The sequence below is a fragment of the Scophthalmus maximus genome, chromosome 11 (assembly GCF_022379125.1).
Source record: "Scophthalmus maximus strain ysfricsl-2021 chromosome 11, ASM2237912v1, whole genome shotgun sequence".
NCBI classification, from domain to species: Eukaryota; Metazoa; Chordata; class Actinopteri; order Pleuronectiformes; family Scophthalmidae; genus Scophthalmus; species Scophthalmus maximus.
Window position 1 is genome coordinate 5,196,735 of NC_061525.1, and position 20,189 is coordinate 5,216,923.

The window sequence follows — 20,189 nt, forward strand, 5'->3', positions numbered from 1 at the left end:
CACAGACAACCTCGGTATGTGTACAGTATGTTTAACTATTCTCATTTTAAAGAATGATGCTGGTCAGTCCAGTCGAGGAATAATAAGTCTACATTTTCAATCATGGCCTGATGAACTTCAGTGAAGTCAAAAAAGATGGAAGAAAACCGGTAAAACCGAAACATTAACACACAGAAGAGACATTCGTGTAAATACCTCCGACAGAGTCTGAAGTCAGAGGGCGTCGTCCTTATTCATGACAGACTCGTGCTTCTTTTACAGTAGTTCAGACACAGCCAGGCAACATTCACATTCACATGTACAGCCCGTCAATCTTAATCAAGTGAAGTCAAAGCAAAGGGAGGAACACAAGGGAATTTGTTATCTGGTTCTGTTTTTATTTGTGTAAAGTATTATTTTAAACCTATTGTATGCCTATTATCCTGTTGTTTAGTCTCTATATTCTTCAAATGGAATTCATTTCAGCATAAATTATGTCAACACATAATTAAGAAAAAATGTATATAACAAAGCCACAGGGGGGAAAAAAGCACAGCCTCCTCTATTCTTTTCTATTTTCTTTATTCAAACTGAATTATGGCAAAACAATCATGAGTTCAAAAGTACGTGACATCCGAGTAAATGAATGATTTAGTGACCAGGCGTTCACATGCCAGCAAGTTGCCAAGTTTTCCACTTCAGCTTTAGAGCTTGAAGAAAACATAATGCATGATAGTATTCAAATGATTCGTTGAATGCGTGATGAACTGCTTTGTATGACTATAGCTGTTTCAACCCCAAATAAAGGCACTATTGACAAGAATCAGTTTTATTGTTTAGCTCTTCATTTTCCTGTTATACCGGAAGGGGTGGAGTAATAATATCCCAAATTTAGGTTGAGAAAAGATGCGAGGCTGAGACAATATCCTAAAGTTCCATTCATTAAATCACTGCGGTGATAGCTGCTCAGGTGTCACCAACACAGAGAATCATAAAACTTCACTTTCCGTAGCGACAGCACGTCTGTCTTTGACTTTTGACCCCGGGCGTCTCCGTGACTGAAGAGCGATCATACAGATATTTTCCGTCGTTACCGTGTGACTACATGATGACGCCATACAGGAATTTCTTAGCACAAAGCCTGTGAAATAAAAAAACACACGTCGAGACCATGCATGAAAAGATGAAAGGACAGAAAGAGACTAAACGAAGCAAGTCCTGGTGAATCCGTCTCAGTCAGTTGTACATGGTCATGTGGAGCCACTGGAACCGAGGAGAGAAACGTTTAGTTGTTGATTTTCATGTCTCTGCTGGAATGCATCTGTTAATATAGCAATAAAGCTCATACCTGTCTGTAGCTGACCGTAATTGTTTCCATTCCCGCCACGTCGTACGCTTGAAATTTGTCTGCAACAGACAAAAGCAGTGTGCAAGTCAGACACAGTTCAACTGTGGAACACTAGTGTCAAATTTGCCATCTGATTTTTTATTTGTTTTCATTGATATGTGTTTAAATGTATAAATCTCTCAAAGTCAAGTTGCAGTAAGACATTAAATATCTTATTTTTAGTCGTAATATCCAGCAAGGTTGATTCATTCGTATAAAGGCAACTTTATTTTCTCAGTGGAAAATGGCTTCCAACAAATTGTTTTCATTGTCTTCCACAACCTTGCCATGGAGCTACTACAGTGTCTTGTTCACTTGTGTCTATTCAACAATTGAAAGGATGGTGCATTTTTCTCATAACACAAAGGTGCATACAGGGTTTTTTACTTCATAAAAAAAAAATATATATATATTAAATTAAACATACAAGTTTCTTAATATGATAATCAACTGCAAAGACCTCACACAGATAACTAACGAATATTCCTGCTCGCAGCCTCTCCCTCAACATCAAGCGTCGTCTGTGCAGTTTTTCTGTTCTAACTTGCGCACACAAAAACATCTCTCTCCTCTCAGCTGTTATCTCTTCCTCTCGCATCTCCTCCCATCTGTTTCCCACGCCTCCCCCGTCACCTCCGCCACCCTCCCTCCCCTCTCTCCTGCTCCCCTGTCCCTCTTCACAGCCTCTGCATCATCATATTGTGAGAAAAAAAGAAGTGGTGATTACCAGCAGGAATGTGCTAGACAGCATTGTTTTGCATGCGAGTACTTCGGTGATTTGAACGTGTTAATGTTCTCAATTCGTCGGATCCAGAGCCTCTGCACTTAAAAAAGGAACGTGACAATGTGCCGTGTGTCTTTTGTCCTCTTCCCCGTCCCCCTCCCTTACGTATCATGCTCTCCAGCTTCATCACCAGGTACAGGAAGCCGGGGTAACTGATGGTCATGTCGGGCTCTGTGTACCTCAGTCCGACCAGCTGCATCACCAAATCGTCCACGGTGATTCCTGGAGCAGACACAGAGCCAGGTCAGAATAAATAACAGTGGGCAGCACAGTTTTCTCCCGTTGGACCTCACACATCATCATTTAACCATTCTGATATCATTTAGTATTTCGTGTATTTTAACAAAGACACATACGACAGCTTTGATTTACATTCTATGTCATCAAACTACACAGAGCCGGCCCGAGCCTCTATGGGGCCCTAAGCTGAAGCAGAATTTGCTTCCATCAACTGTTTGACTGACTATGGTGGCATCGTCCTTAAAGTTACATCTAGGCAGCCGCTTAGTTGGCTTATGCCTTGGGCCGGCCCTGAAACTACAGCAAAATAACATATTTGTATTTTTTTAGTTTAAGTTTTTTGTTCTTTCAACCATTCCTGTATTGTCAAAGTAAGGAAGCCAACTCCCAACACTTAGGGGAGGGTTTTTCTTTCATCGTGTAGAATAAATAGACAGAAGGAGTTACTCATTAATAAGCTCATGTGACTGAAACATGACCATTGTAACCACAATGAAAGGAGGCAACTGGAAAAGTTTTCCATCTTAACAGTGCTTGAGAACTCGGCTTGTGAATTTGTGAAAACATTTTGTCTTCACGAATACACCCAGAAATGAAGTGCTTGAAGACAACATGTACGTTGTCTTTGGTGGCCTGGATATCTCAGTCGGTTGATCTGTGTCACCAACACAGACACATATACTCTTGACTGACTGATCTATCCACCCTGTGCTATAATCCTACTTTAGTATAAACTTACTTACTTGCATAAGTAAGTAAGTTGCATTATCTGAATCTTGACCAAGAGGGATGACCCACCACCAAAATGAATGCAGGGTCTTTTGCTACTTGAACAACCACATCTGAGTATTAATGAATTGTGCTTTTAATAATGATGACTTGAGAGACTAACCCTAACCCTAACCCTAACCCATAAAAATGCTTATACTTGATCTAATTCAAACATTTCTGTGAACACCGTATATATGTATATGTGGCTATTGTCTATGATACATCTGCTGTATTTCGTTAATGAACCATGCAAAGAAGTAAAGAGCAGTGGTTTGGCTCCTCCTGCTGGTCACATTTGTCATGACAGACGTGGGGCCTGAACACGAAGGCTAGATTCCAACACAGGCTGGAAACCTGTTGCACATGAAGCACTTAATGCCGCCGAGGAACGTTTAAAGTGTGAACGAAGCGTTTCCTGATTTGCGCCACTGTGTGTCCTCAGTCTTACCTGCCGCCTTCAGAGCAGGAGTGACCTCTTGATACTCAAGGCGCCGGGTTTTGTTCTTGTCGAACACCAGAAAGATGTCCTGAGGAGAGATTGAGTACAGGAGAACGAGTGCATGAAACACTGCAGATGAACCGACCATAATTCAAGTTCGACGCCGCACAAACCTGCCGTGCAGTTTTGGTTGAAGATGGGAGAAAAACTTGAAATTCAACTATGACAACCTATTAAGAATGATTGTTTAAGCGAATACAATTTGTTGCTTGATATTCTAATTACATACAGCTAGGCAATTGATAGATTTTTTGACATACTGGAAATCTCAGTGGCAGTGAGTATGTTCAATGGCAGCAAAACAAAAAGTGCACCTGCACTATCTAAACTATTTCTGTGTTAGATGTTTGTCAGTTAAAACATATGCACAAACACACACACACACACACACACACACACACACACACACACGCACACACACACACACACACGCACGCACACACACGCATGCACACACACACACACACACAACTTTCTACTTCTAACTTAGTGAGTGCACTCATTGGCATAATGCATTCCCTAGCCCCTTACCTTACCTTAACCTAAACAATCACAACTTAATGCCAGACCCCAACCGGACTCTATCCCTAATCCTAAAAGCAAGTCTTACCCCTCAAACAGCCCTTTGAAAAACTGAGGACTGGCCAAAATGTCCTCACTCTGTATGCAAGACCTGGGGTGAGGTCAAATTGTCAACTTGGCTTTCGAAGTTTCCTCAATCTTGACGTGACCCGGATGTACTTGATCAGCAGCCATGATAAGAGCTGTCCGGATTCTCTAAATGCATATGAAAGGTGCTTCTGTGCCTCCTTTCCCATCTCCTTTAGCATAGGGTACACTGGAGCTTCCTATGCGAAAGGATAGGAGATAAAGACGCCCCACAATTCATTGCGGCAGCGATATTTAACGTGACGCGCCGTGCACGAACGTAAACGATTCGATCCGAAGTAGAAGTAGAAGAAGAAGAAGAAGAAGAGTACGAATATGACCCAGAAGAGACGCACGTCATCATTTAAGTTACTGTTGCAAATGAATCATTTACATCTGATGTCACACGGTGGTAAAACACACTGAATAAAAATGCTGGATGGAACCGCTGCGTTTTTTTTTAGTCCATCTCCGGACATTTGTAGTTTCACCACGACAGACGCACGTCAAACAACCACATGACGTTTTCCACTGAGGTCAAGGAATAGTAGATAGGAAGGACAATTCGACCGCACCCCTGTCATGAACCACCCCCGTGGATTAGCATTTACCATGCATTCCCTACCCCCTCACCCTCCCTAACCCTTATTCGTAAACAAACCCTGTCTGCTCCCTCTGCAGAGCCCGGATAGCTCAGTCGGTAGAGCATCAGACTTTTAATCTGAGGGTCCAGGGTTCAAGTCCCTGTTCGGGCGACAGAAGTTTTAAAAAGTTGTAATCATAGGCCACGAGCAGGATAGCAGCTGATACTTAACAACCAACATGTACTTAAGGCACTTCACGCTAACTTTCACAAGACCCTCCCTTCACTGTCCATTCACAAGAGGGTGAAGTACCTTAAGGATTTTTTTCTGCGTCTTCGTAATTTCAGCCATGTTGGCTGATTGATTTGCTCGTTAATGTTACTGCTGCAGTATGTTGATAACCTTACCGTCCACCTCTTGATCTTTTCCCACAGACTGTGGAACTCGTGCCAGTTCAGCTGAGCGATGCCCTGGGTCTGGATGAACCACTGGGGTCAAGGAAATGAATCAGACAAATCCCACAGCTCTGAAACGGGAAGTTCACACACACACACACACACACACACACACACACACACACACACACACACAGCTGAGAGTCAGCCGGTGGAAAATGTACAGTTCAGCATCAGTGAATAGATAGATACTCAATAAGTTTCCTGCAGTTTGCATAGAATGCTTCAAAGTGCTAGGAGGAGTTGATGCAGCATGAAACTTTATGAAAAACCCAAACAAGAGAGTACTTTCTACATTTAAATGAATCACGTATTATCAGAAGGGAACGATGTTTTTTTTCTTCGATTTCTGAAATTGTGTGGTTGTTCATGTATATATTTTTTTATTGTTTTTCCAAGGATACATCCATGAGGACCACCAGGCTCTTGCAGTGCTCCAGAGCCAGGTTCTTCTCACTGCCAGCCAGCACTGAAGACGACAGGTAAAAAACATCAGTGGGGATTTTAACATTCACAACACTGCATTAAATCCTGATGTAAAATAATAATTATGAACGTGTACGAGTATGTCTGCACTTCAAGATGTTCCTTACGTTACTGTTCAGCTGCTTGTTGCAGACTGTATGTTAAGGCACGTTTAAAGTCAGCTGAGGCTATTATTTGATTACTCATATTGCCATGTTAACGAACGCCACATAGCTTATTTCGGTAAATTCGGGGTGTGTATCCCCAGGACAAAAAAATTGGTGACACCATCCTTTAGTCAAAAACAAAATCCCACCGGTGTGCTTTATACATTCATCACACCAATTCATCACAAAAGCTGCTTTCAGACATGCTCTGAAGTCCGGGCGTTTTGCAGGACTCTTCCGGAGGGTCTGTGCGTGAGAACACAAATGTCCGCGAAATGTCGCTCCGGACATATTCCAGAACTTTTCCTGCCAGCCCCCCTAGTAAAATTTCCTGAAAATGTCAGAGTGAGCTTTCATGTCTGAAAACAGCTACACAGTAAATACACAAAGACACGTCCTCTTGTTCATAAGGAAGCTATGCAGTACATCAGCTTTCTTGATATGGCGCCAACACTGAACTATCGGTCACCATCTCCTGGAGTGGTAACCGGTCGCAGCTTTTTCTTATGATGCCCCTCGCTGGTTACTAACGTCTCAGTGCACAGCTCCTGCAGGAATCGTCCACCGCTGCTCGGTGCACAGAAACAACACCGACAAGACGAGACTTGAGACATGAGACAAGAGAAGTCACTCACCTCCTCCCTGTATGACCTCGGTCAGGAGGCTGTGGAGATGCGCTGGTTTGCAAAAGCCCTTCTGATGACACAAAACAGGAAACATTGACCAAACAAGACGATCGCACAGACATCTCTACTGACTCTTTATACATCCATAGTCAGATCAGGGCTTATAGGCCTTTCAGCTTGTGGATTAAACCAGTATTTGGACTTCACATTTTACTTTTTGTGTAAATCATCTCAGAGCAACAGCAGGATGGGGTTTGCCACACTCGAGGAGTTCTGAGAATAGACATTTAGGTCTGACACAACATTTAAAGTCTTATTTGTGTCGTTTTTCCAGTGTTGAGCACATTCATTTGGCCTCCTCAAAGTAGGTCACATTTCATGGCTATTTGCAGATGTCATTTTTGACCCAGCTCAGGTTGAGACGCACTGCAGATGTGTGCAGGTGAAACTCACTTTGTTGCAGTGCCTGTCGAACAGACGTCGGGTAGATCTGGGAGACGGGAGAGCAGCCTCGTGAGGATATGAAAGCTGCAGAAAGAAAATAGAATTGAATGAATTTATAAACAAACTGGTTTTTTTTAAACAAACCAATACCTACTATGCATATTTAATCGAAAAATTGGATTAACCTCAGTCACGCCAAGTACCGTACTGTAGGTAGCGCTGAATTATCAACAACATCGTGTCACGCCATCATGTGACACTGTGGTGGAATCCTTTTTACAATTCAGTTGGCAGTTATCCACAACATTTATTATGTAAAGAACCAGCCACGTGGATAAGCAATTACCATACATTCCCTACCCCCTTACCCTCCCTAACCCTTATTCCAAAAAAAAACCCTGTCAGGTCACTCTGCAGAGCCCGGATAGCTCAGTCGGTAGAGCATCAGACTTTTAATCTGAGGGTCCAGGGTTCAAGTCCCTGTTCGGGCGGCGGTAGTTTTAAAACGTTTGAATCATAGGCCACAAGCAGGAATAACAACATGCAACTGATACTTAACAACAATTACGTGCCATAGTCATGGTTACATACCAACATGTGAACTCAAGGCACTAAACTAACTGTCATAAATAGTTCCCATGACTGTTCATTCCCAAGAGGGCAAAGGACCTTAAGGAAACAAAGAAATGCTGAAATCACCAATTAAAGTGCATCCTAACATGCTATATCTACATTTTAAAATGTATCTACTCTATGTGCTAATGTAATGTATCGATTCCCCTTGCAGTAGAGTGTGACTCTGGCTTGTCTTTTATCTGTGGCATTGTGTCACAACTGTCTACATCAACCGTTATTTTTGAATATACTTCATTTTGTCAATTTCCAGTGCAAACACACACACACACAAAAAGAGTGTGTTTATCAGCATCATGTATTGGAGCCACAGTCTGTTACTCGACTCTCCAATCTTCCATCTGAGGGTCCAGCAGGTGAGAGAAGCCTTGAGTTGCTCCGGGCTCGACTGAACTGCTCCAGCATGGTCACTCCTCTGACGTTTATTTCAAACGTCAACATCACTCACCATGTGCATACAGAAACAGTCTGAAATTGTCTCCTACCTCTGCTTTTAAAAGGACGTCTTGTGGTGCCGGTTTTTGAACTGGACTGTGAAAAAAAGGAAAGAAAAAAAAAGTCTTCACACGTATAGTAAAAAAACCTCTTAAAATACTCTATCATCAGCTCGACAAACGTCAAAATGCATAGATCACCCCACGACTCACGTGGCTGCGTTGCCCTGTTCTGTCAGCACCCGGAGGAGGAACGCTCCCTGCTGATTGGGCTCAATGGTGGAAGGGATGATGATGTAGGAACCCGGCGGGAGGCTGCCGCGGAGAACAACCTCCCGGCGCGAGGAGTAATGGGGGGTGCAGAGGACAGGGCGGAGGGCCTTCAGGTCCTCGAGCGACAAGTACGGTTTTGTGGGATGGACCTGGTGAGACAGCACAGATTTATAACGAATGCATGTAAAGCTATAGTTCTTGATAATACTAAAGTACTAGATACAGCACTTCCTATCCGGGGCCCTGTTACTTCCCCAATATATATGCTCTCTTTACTGTTCACGTTTTCTATTCCACTGCTTTGATCGAATGTCCCGAGAAATCCTAAAATCAGAGATCACAGAATGACATTGGATCATTAGTTTTGATACTTAAAAGATCACAGAAGAGTTGGGATAGCTCGGCTGGTAGGGCGGCAGATATCTAATCTGAGGGTCCAGGTTCAGGTTCCTGTCCAGATGTGGGTGATTTACTTTGGTCACTTTTCAACAAGGTAAGTTATTTCTTATTTGTTCTGTGCTGCTTTATTCCTATGTGCATTGTAAAAACACCTTGTAACCTTGTTTACAAGAAGCACTATAGAAATAAAGCTTGATTATTTTATTATCTGAAGTCTACACTACAATCACATCTCCAATAACATAACACTCTCAACATAACACTTAGTGACCTCCAGTCAGCGTTGAATCTAAAATCTATAAATGACATAAATTGCTTTTAATCTATAGTTTAATTCACCGTTAAAGTTGAACGATGCCAAACATTGCATTATTTCCTTATTTTCATTCACAATTCCTTTCAGCAATTGTGAATGAATGGTACAGAGAGCATAATAACAGTTAGCGTGAAGTGGCTTCAGTACAGATTTTGTGATGTGACATTAACACAGTAGGTTTCTGGATCTGAGTATCAACTGCTGAAAATTGTCCCTGCTACGATTCCAACGTTTTAAAACTACTGCCGCCCGAACAGGGACTTGAACCCTGGACCCTCAGATTAAAAGTCTGATGCTCTACCGACTGAGCTATCCGGGCTCTGCATGGCACAACAGATCTCTGGTTTTTCAATACAGACTGAGGACATTTTGCAGATTCCTTTGTTTATCAAACTTGCATTTAGTTGTGATAGTTTAGGTTGGGGTAAGGGGCTAGGGAATGCATTATGCGAATGAGTTTCCTCACTAAGACAGAAGACGAAGATTGTGTGTGCGTGTGTGTGTGTGTGTGTGTGTGTTAGTACCGGGTATATATGCAGGGCTATGGCCATGTCTATGCCTCTGCGTCTGTGGTGTTTCTGCATCAGAGCCAAAACAAAGGAGCAGGTCTTCTTATCGTTGCCACCGTCCACCTCTGACAGGTCGAAGTGGAACTGAGGGTTCCACCAGAACGAAGCTGGACACACACACACACACACACAGGCACATGATTTTAAATACCACAGTTTGATGCTGTACATCATTGTTACATTACTGACCACTGGTAGGGTTTAAATACAATTCTTTAAAGGTTTTTCTTATTTACAGACACAAATGCCATATTCATACAACGTGTATTTGGAGCTCAATGCGGCATAAAGACATGTATGCTCTCAGGAACATCATAATCACTTCTCCAAGGACAAAACAGATGTTTGGTAGCAGTTTTTTTGTCCTCACAAGGTACAAATTCATAATCAGTAGCAAAAAGCAGCAGCAAAAAGTAGAGCAGGACTGGAATAAAGAGCCTTGAATATGACAAAATCTAAAACAGAATCAGAAATAAAGGCCTTTTACTAATAAACGCCTGGATCTCTCTTCAGCTAAGGTGATACATAAAGGCCACGATCTGAGAGTTAAGACATACACAGCATTCATGCATTCAAAAGACAAGACATTTTCCTCATCAGTCGTTATTATGTATCATCGTTTGCCTCACCCCCAAGGGGAGAGCCCCCCGCTGTGATGCTTGGCACCCAGTTCCCATGAAGCATTATGCAGGACCACGGCAGCACGCTGGAGCCCCACTTTGGGAGGCTGCTGGTCAGGTGACAAACCTCCATCAACTCAAATTGCTGCCGGAAGTCTGACACCGACATCCTGATCGAAAGGAGACAGATCACTCATTTTTTAAATTTGTCTAACAACATTGAAACGCTCAATCGACAGAGGCAGTAGTGTAGCAGCAGCTGTGTTTGCATGGCTGTGTACCGCTGTCGTTCACAACGCCACACTGGCTGCCTCTTTCTTTTTTGTCCTCCTCTGTGAAAAAGAAATGGGTCAAGGAAGAAGCAATGTCGAGGTAAGAAGACTCGTTTGCCTTGTGGTTCCTGTCGGGGCAGACACTCACATGTCAGAGTGGCTTTGATTCGCGTTTGCACAATCGCACGCGCTAAGAGGAAGAATCTGTGCCGATGTGCCGAAGCACAATGATGCCACTAACTCACCAGAACTCGCCGTCCTCCCGTCTGACTCTCTGCAGTCGTTTCTGCTCCTCGGTGCTCACTTTTTCCCACTCTGGACTGGAAAGGGAGGGAGACACAGAGACACTTTAGTTTAGTGCAAACAATTTAAATTATAACCTCAGAGATATCAGACATCAGTCAGGATGCATGGATTCATTATGAGTGAAACTGTTCAGGTTCGGTTCAAAGTGGACTAAGGAATACTGCCACTGCATCAACATTGTTTTTGCATTATCTGTATTTCCTGTAGTCATTTCTAACTCTTTTTTGTTTTTTCTGATAGACCTCAGCCCTTTCTATTTTAAATTTGACATTCAATTTGGGAAACAGTCACAAAGAGAGAGGAGAGGTAAGAAACATGAGATTGAGAGGGGTTCATCAACAACCACAAACACAAAGAATTCCAGGTACTTTTAGAGAGAAACATTCCACTAATCCCGCAGGTTGACATGAAGTTTTCTTCATTACAACATTTTCATTCAACGCTTAACAAGGTGAGTTGTCAAATCGATTGAAAATCAGACTTATGCAGGCTTGTACCGACCCTGTCACATCACTCCAGGCCCCCAACCACTCAGTTTTGCCCCAGGGGTTGAGGATTCGCACCAAATCCTTGGTGCCATGTGTCATCTTCACCTGGCAGAGACGAAGAAAACGGAGACAGAGAGAACGTGTGAGACCAGTGCACGTGCACAAATCCTCCATTCCCGCTCATCAGGTTTTTGGTATTTGTGGGTGGAGCACAAAGCCTCCTGCTGTCTGAAGTGTACACGTGCATCTCTTTTTGCAGCTTTATATTTATAATCAAAGTTCAGAGTTGTGAGATCAGGCTGTGACCCAAAATCATTACAAGCCAAACGTTACCAGAATTGTGTTTCATTATTTTTTCGCAGAAGTCTGCGAATACTGCCTGATTCAGACTCTGTGAGATATATGAAATAAGGATCTCATCAGGTAGACAATTCTTTAGCCTGTTTAGAGACAATTACCTTTTCTACTGCAGTCAGAGAGTAGGCATGTCTGTACATGATCCCCAGTTCATTCCTTTTTTCCAGGGGACCCTGGGGAGGGATAAACAAACATCCGCCCACGGTCAGGACAGAAGGAACAGACAAAACAACATGACTCACCAATGTCAATGGGAACATGCTCGGCTGTAGAGTTGCCCATCATGGCCAGGGATCTAAACCAGCCTAAACTAGTGGGCTCTTTTACCTCTGGTGCTCGATAACGTTGTCACTGTACCTGGCAGTTAAAGCAGTTGATGAGTGCCCCTTTAGACAGAAGGTATCTGAGGAAGGTCGGCAGGTCTCTGGGCAGCGAGGCAATCTTCAAGACCTCAGCCACCCCGCCTGTCATGTCAACCATGGCCTCGTGAGGGAACCCCATGTCCAGTGATCTGTAGCCACCTTTCAGCCTGGGACAGAGAACACAGGGAGAACAAGACCATCGGGCGGTTTTCAGGTGGTAAGCGGGCAGACACGTAACTGGGCAAAGGGTCAAACAAGTTTTATTGAGCATTCCTTGATCATCACAGGAAAACACCATTGGTGAACAGATTAACAGCATTTCTTAGTGGGGGACACGTTTTTAAATCAATCACAGAATTTCTGATTTAATCTTTATGTGATCAGCAGCAGTCTCGTTGAGATTAGGATCTCCTTTTCAAGAGAGACCTGAGAACAGGAAACATTCCTAAAACAACAAACAACACAATCATACAACAACAAGGAATTACAAACAGTTAAAATAATCGAGAAAAAAACCCCCACCTGATAATAAAGCTTTCAAATTTCTAAGGGTGGTGCATCATATCTGAAACCCGTTCTGCCAACATGAGTGTGTAAGTGAGGGGTATTTAAAGCCCCAGTGTGTAATTTGTGTACTTTTCTGGCGGCATCTGGTGGTAAAGTTGCAAACCGCAACCAACAGAGCAACTGACAAGGGACACTTTACAGTGGCGCACCGCTAATTCCTATTCCGGTTTCCTGCAGCGCTGGAAAATCAACGCAAATGCAACGTATTCTAGAACGTTTTCTGCAACCGTATTTAATGCTGCATTCCATTATACCTCGGAACTCGGACCCCGGAAGTCGGGGTGGTGATTTTTTTCCGACATGGAACACGTACGCAGCACAACACGATGTAGCAAACATGGCGATTTACACGGAGGTCGGGTCCCCCTAATGTAACCATATTTAACTCGTTCAAAGTTAACGGAAAAAATATTGGTTATTTGTTGCAGGTGAATATACATGTATGAACACAATATATTCAATTTCTGTGAATATGTTTCTTCTAAATATTGCACACTGTAATTACTGGATGTGGCATTATGGTTACTGCATCTTACTGACAGCAGAGATGTGATGTGGTCTGGAAGCTTCAACAGTATAGGGCTTTATAAATGAATAACATGAGATGGCTATTTCTTCTCGACTGTAAGGAGGTCCATCCAACCGAATGACAGAGCACAGTGATGAGTACGAAATATTGCATTTGTGATAAAACATAAAGCGCTATGATTCACCGGGTTTAACAGCTGAAGTGTTGATGGTGCAGTATGACAATACATCATATACCACCATAGTCAAGGACAGACACAAAGATCGACTGCGCAATAGTTTTTGGGCTGGAGGCAACATTTAATTCTATATAAAAAGAATTTTTGAGTTAACTGTTGAATAATATGATTAAGGATGTCCTTTTTTTCATATGCCCTGCTATAATTGCTTCGCAAGACTAGAAAGTACAGTTTAGCCGCAAGCATAAAGTGGATGTTTTGATTTGACGTAAATTAAAAGGCCATGGGAAAAAGGTGATTACCCTCAGATTGTGCAGTTGCATTCAAATGAGGGGATGTGCACAGAGACACACACACACACACACAAACACACACACACACACACACACAAACACACACACGCACACACACTGACTGACAGGGACTGACTTGGCATAAGCCTTCTCCAGCAGGGAGCTCCAGAACTCCTGTTTGTCAGGGGAGCTGAGGAAGAGGAGTTTGTTGTCCCTTGTCGGCAGCAGGTCATCTATCCTCACCTCCTCCCACAGACCATACTGCCAGAACTAGAGAGGGAGAGGGAGAGATGTGTTTCATCGCAATGCCAGTAAACTGGGCCACTGAAAATCCTAAAGAGTTAATTTAATTATTCCTAGTCGAAAATGTAGTTGCAGCATTTAGGTATTTACCCTGAAAGTGAAGCTGCCGTTGTAGCCATCCTGGAAGCTCTGTCCTGGAGGCATGACCTTGATGAGTAGAGATGAGTGCATAGCGAGGGAGGCAATGGCAGAAAGTAACCAGCAGTCATCTGAAGAAAGCAAGTTATGGTCAGGGTATTAGGAAGGTGCAACCCTTCAAGTCTGCGTTTTACTGATTGTCATGAACTGCAGTTTCCATTTTGGAAATGCTTCTCCATGTGCAGCCATCTTTTCCCAGATTTCACATTTATGTTTTATCAATTTTTTCCCATAATCCTTTGTGCAATAGTATTTTTTCATATTATCTTTCTTCAGGTGGAATATACTACCTGGGGCCTGTAGAAAAAAGCAGGATTCGCATTTATCGGGGTAACTTCAGGTTTAACTCTGCAGTGGGTTCGCTTGTTACCAGGGTAAATCCCCATGGTAACTTATGATGAACCCCTTACGTGTTCCGGAGCAGGCATAGACTGTATATAAAAATGGATGTAGTCACAGTGACGGAAGCCTGTATTCTCTGGAACGACCAGCAGAGGGCGACTCCTCTGGTTGTTTCTATAGAAGTGGATGAGAAAATGACTCACTTGATTTATAACGTCAGTAAACATTTTGTGGAGTTTGTGGTTCAATCTCTATATTCAAGTCTTCTCCGATACAGCATGATGTTCCTTTTGTAAATTGTGGTCTCATTGAGAGTATAATAGACGATGAAGCAACAAATGCATTAGGGCGCGGATACCGTGTGACTGATAGCTTGTACCATCCAATGGGTGCAGGTTGCAGGTGGAGGTGCACATGCGGTGGACGAGCTCTCAGTCAGCCATGTGTACAAATTTTGTTTTAAAACAGAACTTGTAATCAACAGAGGGAGAATTTATCACACCCTATAAATACATAGACTCATTCGTTTTAAAGTTTATTTTGAATTCAATAGTGACGGAATCCCTGACACCGTTTTACTTGCTTATTCTATCACTGCAGCTCGGAACAACACGAGGAGACTCTCTGACGGTAAATGGAAATGCAAATGATCAGAAAATGATTCGAAAAAATGATCCACGGTTCAGTGTGATTGACCTCAATACACATTAACTTCTTCTCTCCTCTTATCAGGACAACCAACAATGTTCGGGCGAAGTGAAACCTGATAATGAAAAGATATCTCGGGTATCATGTACCTGCTTCCTAGTACAGACTCCTGATGAGTCACTGGCAGATAATAATACCAAAGGATGTACTGTATGAAATGAAAAAAAAATTGTGTGCCAGTTGTCTAATTCTGCTACTTGACAGTCACTCAAAAATAAGCCCAGTTTCTAAAAGCGATAGCTTTCTAAAAGTATGTGCAACTTTTTAATGTATCTATCTGACATAAAATAATAATATTGCATTATACTACATATTACTAATTTGTTACTTCAAAGTTACAAACTGTCCGGTGGAAAAGTGTGCCACATGTTTCCTTGACTCATCCTGTCATTAAGTAGTGTATAGTGCAACACCAACAGTAGTCGTCTACTTACTGAGTTTTCCCTGGCGGATGTCCAGGCGTGTAGCTCCTTTGACTATGAACTGAGGCGAGGAACAGAGCTCCTGGAAACAGCAGCGAGGAAAAGATGATTGGTCGAGAAATAAAAAGGAGGAGGGGAAAGAAGAGAGGAAGGAGAGGGAAAAAATGAGAGCGGAGGTGGAGAGGGACACAGATCATAAAAAAACAGGATTGTACATGTCCGAAAATACAATGCCAAAGGGAATGGAGTCTAATCTAGAGTCAGACAGAAAGACTGAGAGTAGTTTCATCTCTGTACAGTTGTTGTACGGCTATCATCACTTTTGTAGCTAAGTGACTAATAAATCTAAAACGCTCAAAATACTGCATGTGATCATCTAAATTTAGTCTTATCTCATGTATTGCTCATAAACAGATAATTGAGATAAGACTTCATATAGTTTCTACAAAACCGGTGAATACTGTTGGTGTAGGTGACAGGCGAATGTGTGTGTGTTTTTTCCACACGTCTGTCCTTGTTTTTGATCTTGGTCTGCGTTTATGAAATGTCGGCACAGGAGGGGACTCGCACGTGAAACATTTATTCGAGAACCATTTGTTCATGCAAATCCACAAAGCCACTGTCAGTGCATGTAAAGAAAACCCCAGCGATTACAACCGGAAAACAGATAAGATGTGAGGCGCCAACGTCGACGGGTGGAACCAGTCCAACACCCCTTAGAACGTGAACATTAAAGGTGGATGAGCTGCCAGGCAGACGGTGATCCAGTGACCCTCACCTCAGTTTACACTAAACAAGAGGTTTCATGTGATGTTATTATGTCGCAACTGAGGGCAAGTTTCAAATCGCATATTGGATCATGTTTGATTATGAATTAGATATTGTCCACACACAGAGGGGAAAGGGGGGACAGTCTGCACAGCCATGCTGAGTGCAACCTATGTGAATCTTGTTTCCTTTTTGTGTAGCTGTGCGGCAGGGGGGTCTTGATTTCAATCAGGGGTTAACGGGGCATACGGCGTTCTCGCTGGAGCTGCAACAGTTAATCGATTAATGGATTAGTAATCCATTATTAAATTAACCGGCAACTATTTTGACAATCGAATAATCGGTTCAAGTATTCTATTTCAACTCAAAGTTTCCTCGCTCATCTATGATGGTGAACTGAATATCTTTGGTGTGTGGACAAAACAAAACGAAACATCATCTTGTGGTTTTGGGGAAACGCGATCAACATTTTTCACTACTTCTTGACATTTTATGGACCAAACAACTAATCGCTTATATCGAGAAAATAATCGACAGGTTAATCGATTATGTAATTAATAGTTAGCTGCAGCCCTAGTTGTTGTGGTTTTCTTTTTCTGAGGTGCGAATAGAAAAGAAACACTCACTAAACTCAAGACATGACACACTGTGGAACTCATTGTAAAAATCTGCTATTGATCTAACCAGTATCAGAAATACAAGAGGATAGTTTAGTGGCCTAAAGTCTTCCTGAAATACAAACTACTATAATGACCTTCCTCCCACTAACGCTACTTACAGGAGGTTTTCATTTTTCTTCTGTAGATGTTATTGACTCCACAGAGTCTGTGGGTAAATAAACCAGCCGGTTTTATCCTGTACCCCACTGTCTGGCACTGCCCTAATTCAGAGAGAAGAGAAAGGAGAGTCTTTGTTTGCCTCCAGTTGCCCCGCAGGCCTTTGTGTGCATTTTTTCTTTACATCACCACGTGATTTATTTGAAACCCACCCAGGTGCAGGTGCTGCTCTGTCATCTATTGAAGAATAACTGTCCAAAACCCCTGTAAACATCATGTTGAGATGCAGGAGTTGCTGCTGTTGTTGAGATGCAGGTTGTAATACACGACCACTGCACTTCGACTGTCTGATATCAAATTTACCTGGAGATTCGTAAAAATGCGTCTGTGTTTGAATCCATGTGGGACTGACCACATTGTTCCTGTCGTTATCTCTCTGTTCCATAATGTTTTCCTCATCACTTTTAATGTTTCAATATTTGATCTCTGTCTTTGTTTCCCAGCCTGTCGTGTTTCCTCGTGGCAGCTTTTCCCTGTAAAGCGCCTCGTGTCACGTTGTTTGTTTGAAAAGTGCTGCACAATTTAGAACGTGATCATTAATTGAATGACTATAGTTGACCTTACTGATACGTTACCTTTTTCCAAACAGTGATCCTGCTCTTCAGTGGCCTGTTACAATCACTACAGGGCAGAGTCAGACTGTAAAAATGACTATATTACTCAGCAATGAGCGCATTAGTACCTTGTATGAAGAGGGTTGTGTCCGCTGTAGTTTCTCTTCAGTAACTTCAACTATCATATGCAGTAATGTTGCGTTTTAGTGCTTTATAGTATATCTCATTTTTGCACAGACACTTATAGTGATTCGCGTTATTCCTTGTAAGTCAGCCTCCACTTGGGGATAAATATCAGAAGAAATAATCAGGTTTATTTTTGTTGCTTTCATCTTTCACTTGTGTCATTTCACAATCTCCCTGACAAACATTTTGATTCTTTAATTTCTGCTGTTCGTTGTCTTTTCTTCAGGCGAGCATTACCACCACGATGCACATTATGTGCCTCTTTCTTTTTCGGTATACTTACACATTTAATAATGATACGTTAATAATAATGATAATAAAGTACTTTTTACCACTACAGTGTCATTTAGCAGGTAAAGATAAACATGCAAAACATGTGATGGTAAGCTCATATATTATTATGTATTACTGTAACAGAAACTATCCAACAGCAAGTAGTTGGACATTGTATCATTATGTATTAGAATATCAACTAATAGTGATATCATGGCTGTTTTAATAGAGGAGGTAAAGCGGATTTGAGTTATAGCCTGTACGGTTGGCTGCATTTATGTCTAACGATACTTTAATGCATTTTATAAGTGGATGATATACTGTATGTGTGTATATATATATATGTGTGTGTGTGTGTGTGTTATATAAACGTGTGAAATCTCCAGAGGAAAACTATAGCAACAATGGCTGTAAAAAGAAAAGTGAACTAATGAACTAATACTTCACATCCAGTCTAGTTTTTATGTTAATCTTCGCCTCCTCGTTTACCTTCGGTCGCTTCCACTGGACCCCGGAGTGCATCTCCAACTCGCCCAGGGGGAAGTGATAGTCCACGAACAGCCCGTCGCGGCCCACCGTGCCGACGTCGCCGCCTTCCGGAGGCATGTCCCCGCTCAGCAGGTCCGCCAGCCAGCGGCGGGACTGCGAGCCGAGCAGCTCGTCGGAGCACACCGAGTCCACGTCGTCCTCGAGCGGAGGCCCGGCGCCCTCGGACGACACGCTCGACGACTTGATCATGGTGCGGCTGAAACCCAGGGGAGCTCCAAGCCTTCGGACCTGTCAGTGTGGCCCCGTCGACCAGGTAACAACCGCCACACGGGCCACGCCCCCGGCCACGCCCCCAGCCCCGCCCCGCCCCGCGCACGGATGGATGGATGCTCACCTGGGCGGAGGGTGTGGAGGGCGAGGCTGCTCCTGCGGGTCGGACAGACACTCCCGACTGTTGCGGCCTAGTTCCCACACAGTGATCCAACAGAACTTTCATTATTGTTCCTTGTGAGGAAGTTTCGAATAAAGCGAGTTTCGTCCTACCGGGGAAACACAAGAGCAGGGCAGCGCTGATAAAGGGTGTTTGTGTTAACTTGAAATAAGTTTAATTTTTTTATTATACTTGAACTAACTTTTCTGAGAACCTGTGAGTTGAATCTCTCATCATATAATCCCCCACCACAGAGGAAATAAACATATTTTCTAAAATGTCCAACTACTCCTTAAACAGCTTGGGAGGCAGTGACAGATGAGATACTATTGCAACATTTTTCACTTTGACACAATAAAACACTTGACAAATCTATTAACTGCTCCACACAGACCGTCACAATACATTAGTCCATTCCATTAATCCTATTCAACTTATTTGATCACTATTGTGAATATCAGGTGATTATTCAACTCTGGTCATTAAGACCAGAGTCCGACCGATATATCGGCCGATACTGGCCTTTCACATTTTCCTCATCCAAGTTTGTATTTGTGATTTCTTTTTATTTATAGTTATTTATGATAAAGCTAATGGTTAAACTAAAATACCAAGACTATATATATATATATATATATATATATATATATATATATATATATATATATATCTCTCAGTATCGTAAATCTTGTACTCCATAATATGGAATCGGTCGGGCTCTAACTTTTTTCCCACCACTTTATATTTACACAAGGTGTAGGTAATATTAGATAACATAATAAAGCTCATATATATATATATTCATATCAGAAAATGTTGGGGATGGACCAAAAGCAACAGCTCTTATTAACAGGAGAATGAAATTACACTACGAACTGTTTAGAGGTTCTCCGGGGGATTTGACCAGACGGACGGATTTCTGTCAGTGTCTCCGGTTCAGTTGCGGCAGCAAATGTCATTTGATCACTGTCTCTGTACACACTGTGAGGCTGTAATCCTAATGAGTGTGTGAAACAAGGGGAAAATTGCTTATCCCTTCATCTATGAAAGCACTGCATGAAAACACAATGCAAAAACAACCATTACACAACACCT

General features: G+C 42.5%; 1 protein-coding gene and 3 non-coding genes across 4 annotated transcripts; 2 read left to right on the forward strand and 2 right to left on the reverse strand.

The window, feature by feature from the left end:
- Nucleotides 1–544: 544 nt before the first annotated feature.
- zgc:85932 (uncharacterized protein LOC405875 homolog) lies at nt 545–18,980 on the reverse strand. Its single transcript, XM_035623706.2, has 20 exons — nt 18,665–18,980; nt 15,571–15,640; nt 14,039–14,157; nt 13,782–13,915; nt 12,074–12,245; nt 11,818–11,889; nt 11,373–11,464; nt 10,811–10,885; nt 10,303–10,463; nt 9,629–9,780; nt 8,330–8,538; nt 8,168–8,213; nt 7,059–7,133; nt 6,615–6,675; nt 5,752–5,816; nt 5,300–5,368; nt 3,610–3,688; nt 2,256–2,372; nt 1,328–1,386; nt 545–1,242 (listed from the first exon to the last, which is right to left on the reverse strand). Exons 1-20 carry the CDS (start codon nt 18,911–18,913, stop codon nt 1,216–1,218), a joined length of 2,103 nt encoding a protein of 700 aa, XP_035479599.2. The 5' UTR covers nt 18,914–18,980; the 3' UTR covers nt 545–1,215.
- On the forward strand, nt 4,991–5,063 carry trnak-uuu. The gene has a single exon. It is a non-coding gene; the product is annotated as a tRNA-Lys (tRNA).
- Nucleotides 7,468–7,540, forward strand: trnak-uuu. The gene has a single exon. It is a non-coding gene; the product is annotated as a tRNA-Lys (tRNA).
- trnak-uuu lies at nt 9,351–9,423 on the reverse strand. Its single transcript has one exon. It is a non-coding gene; the product is annotated as a tRNA-Lys (tRNA).
- Nucleotides 18,981–20,189: the final 1,209 nt, after the last annotated feature.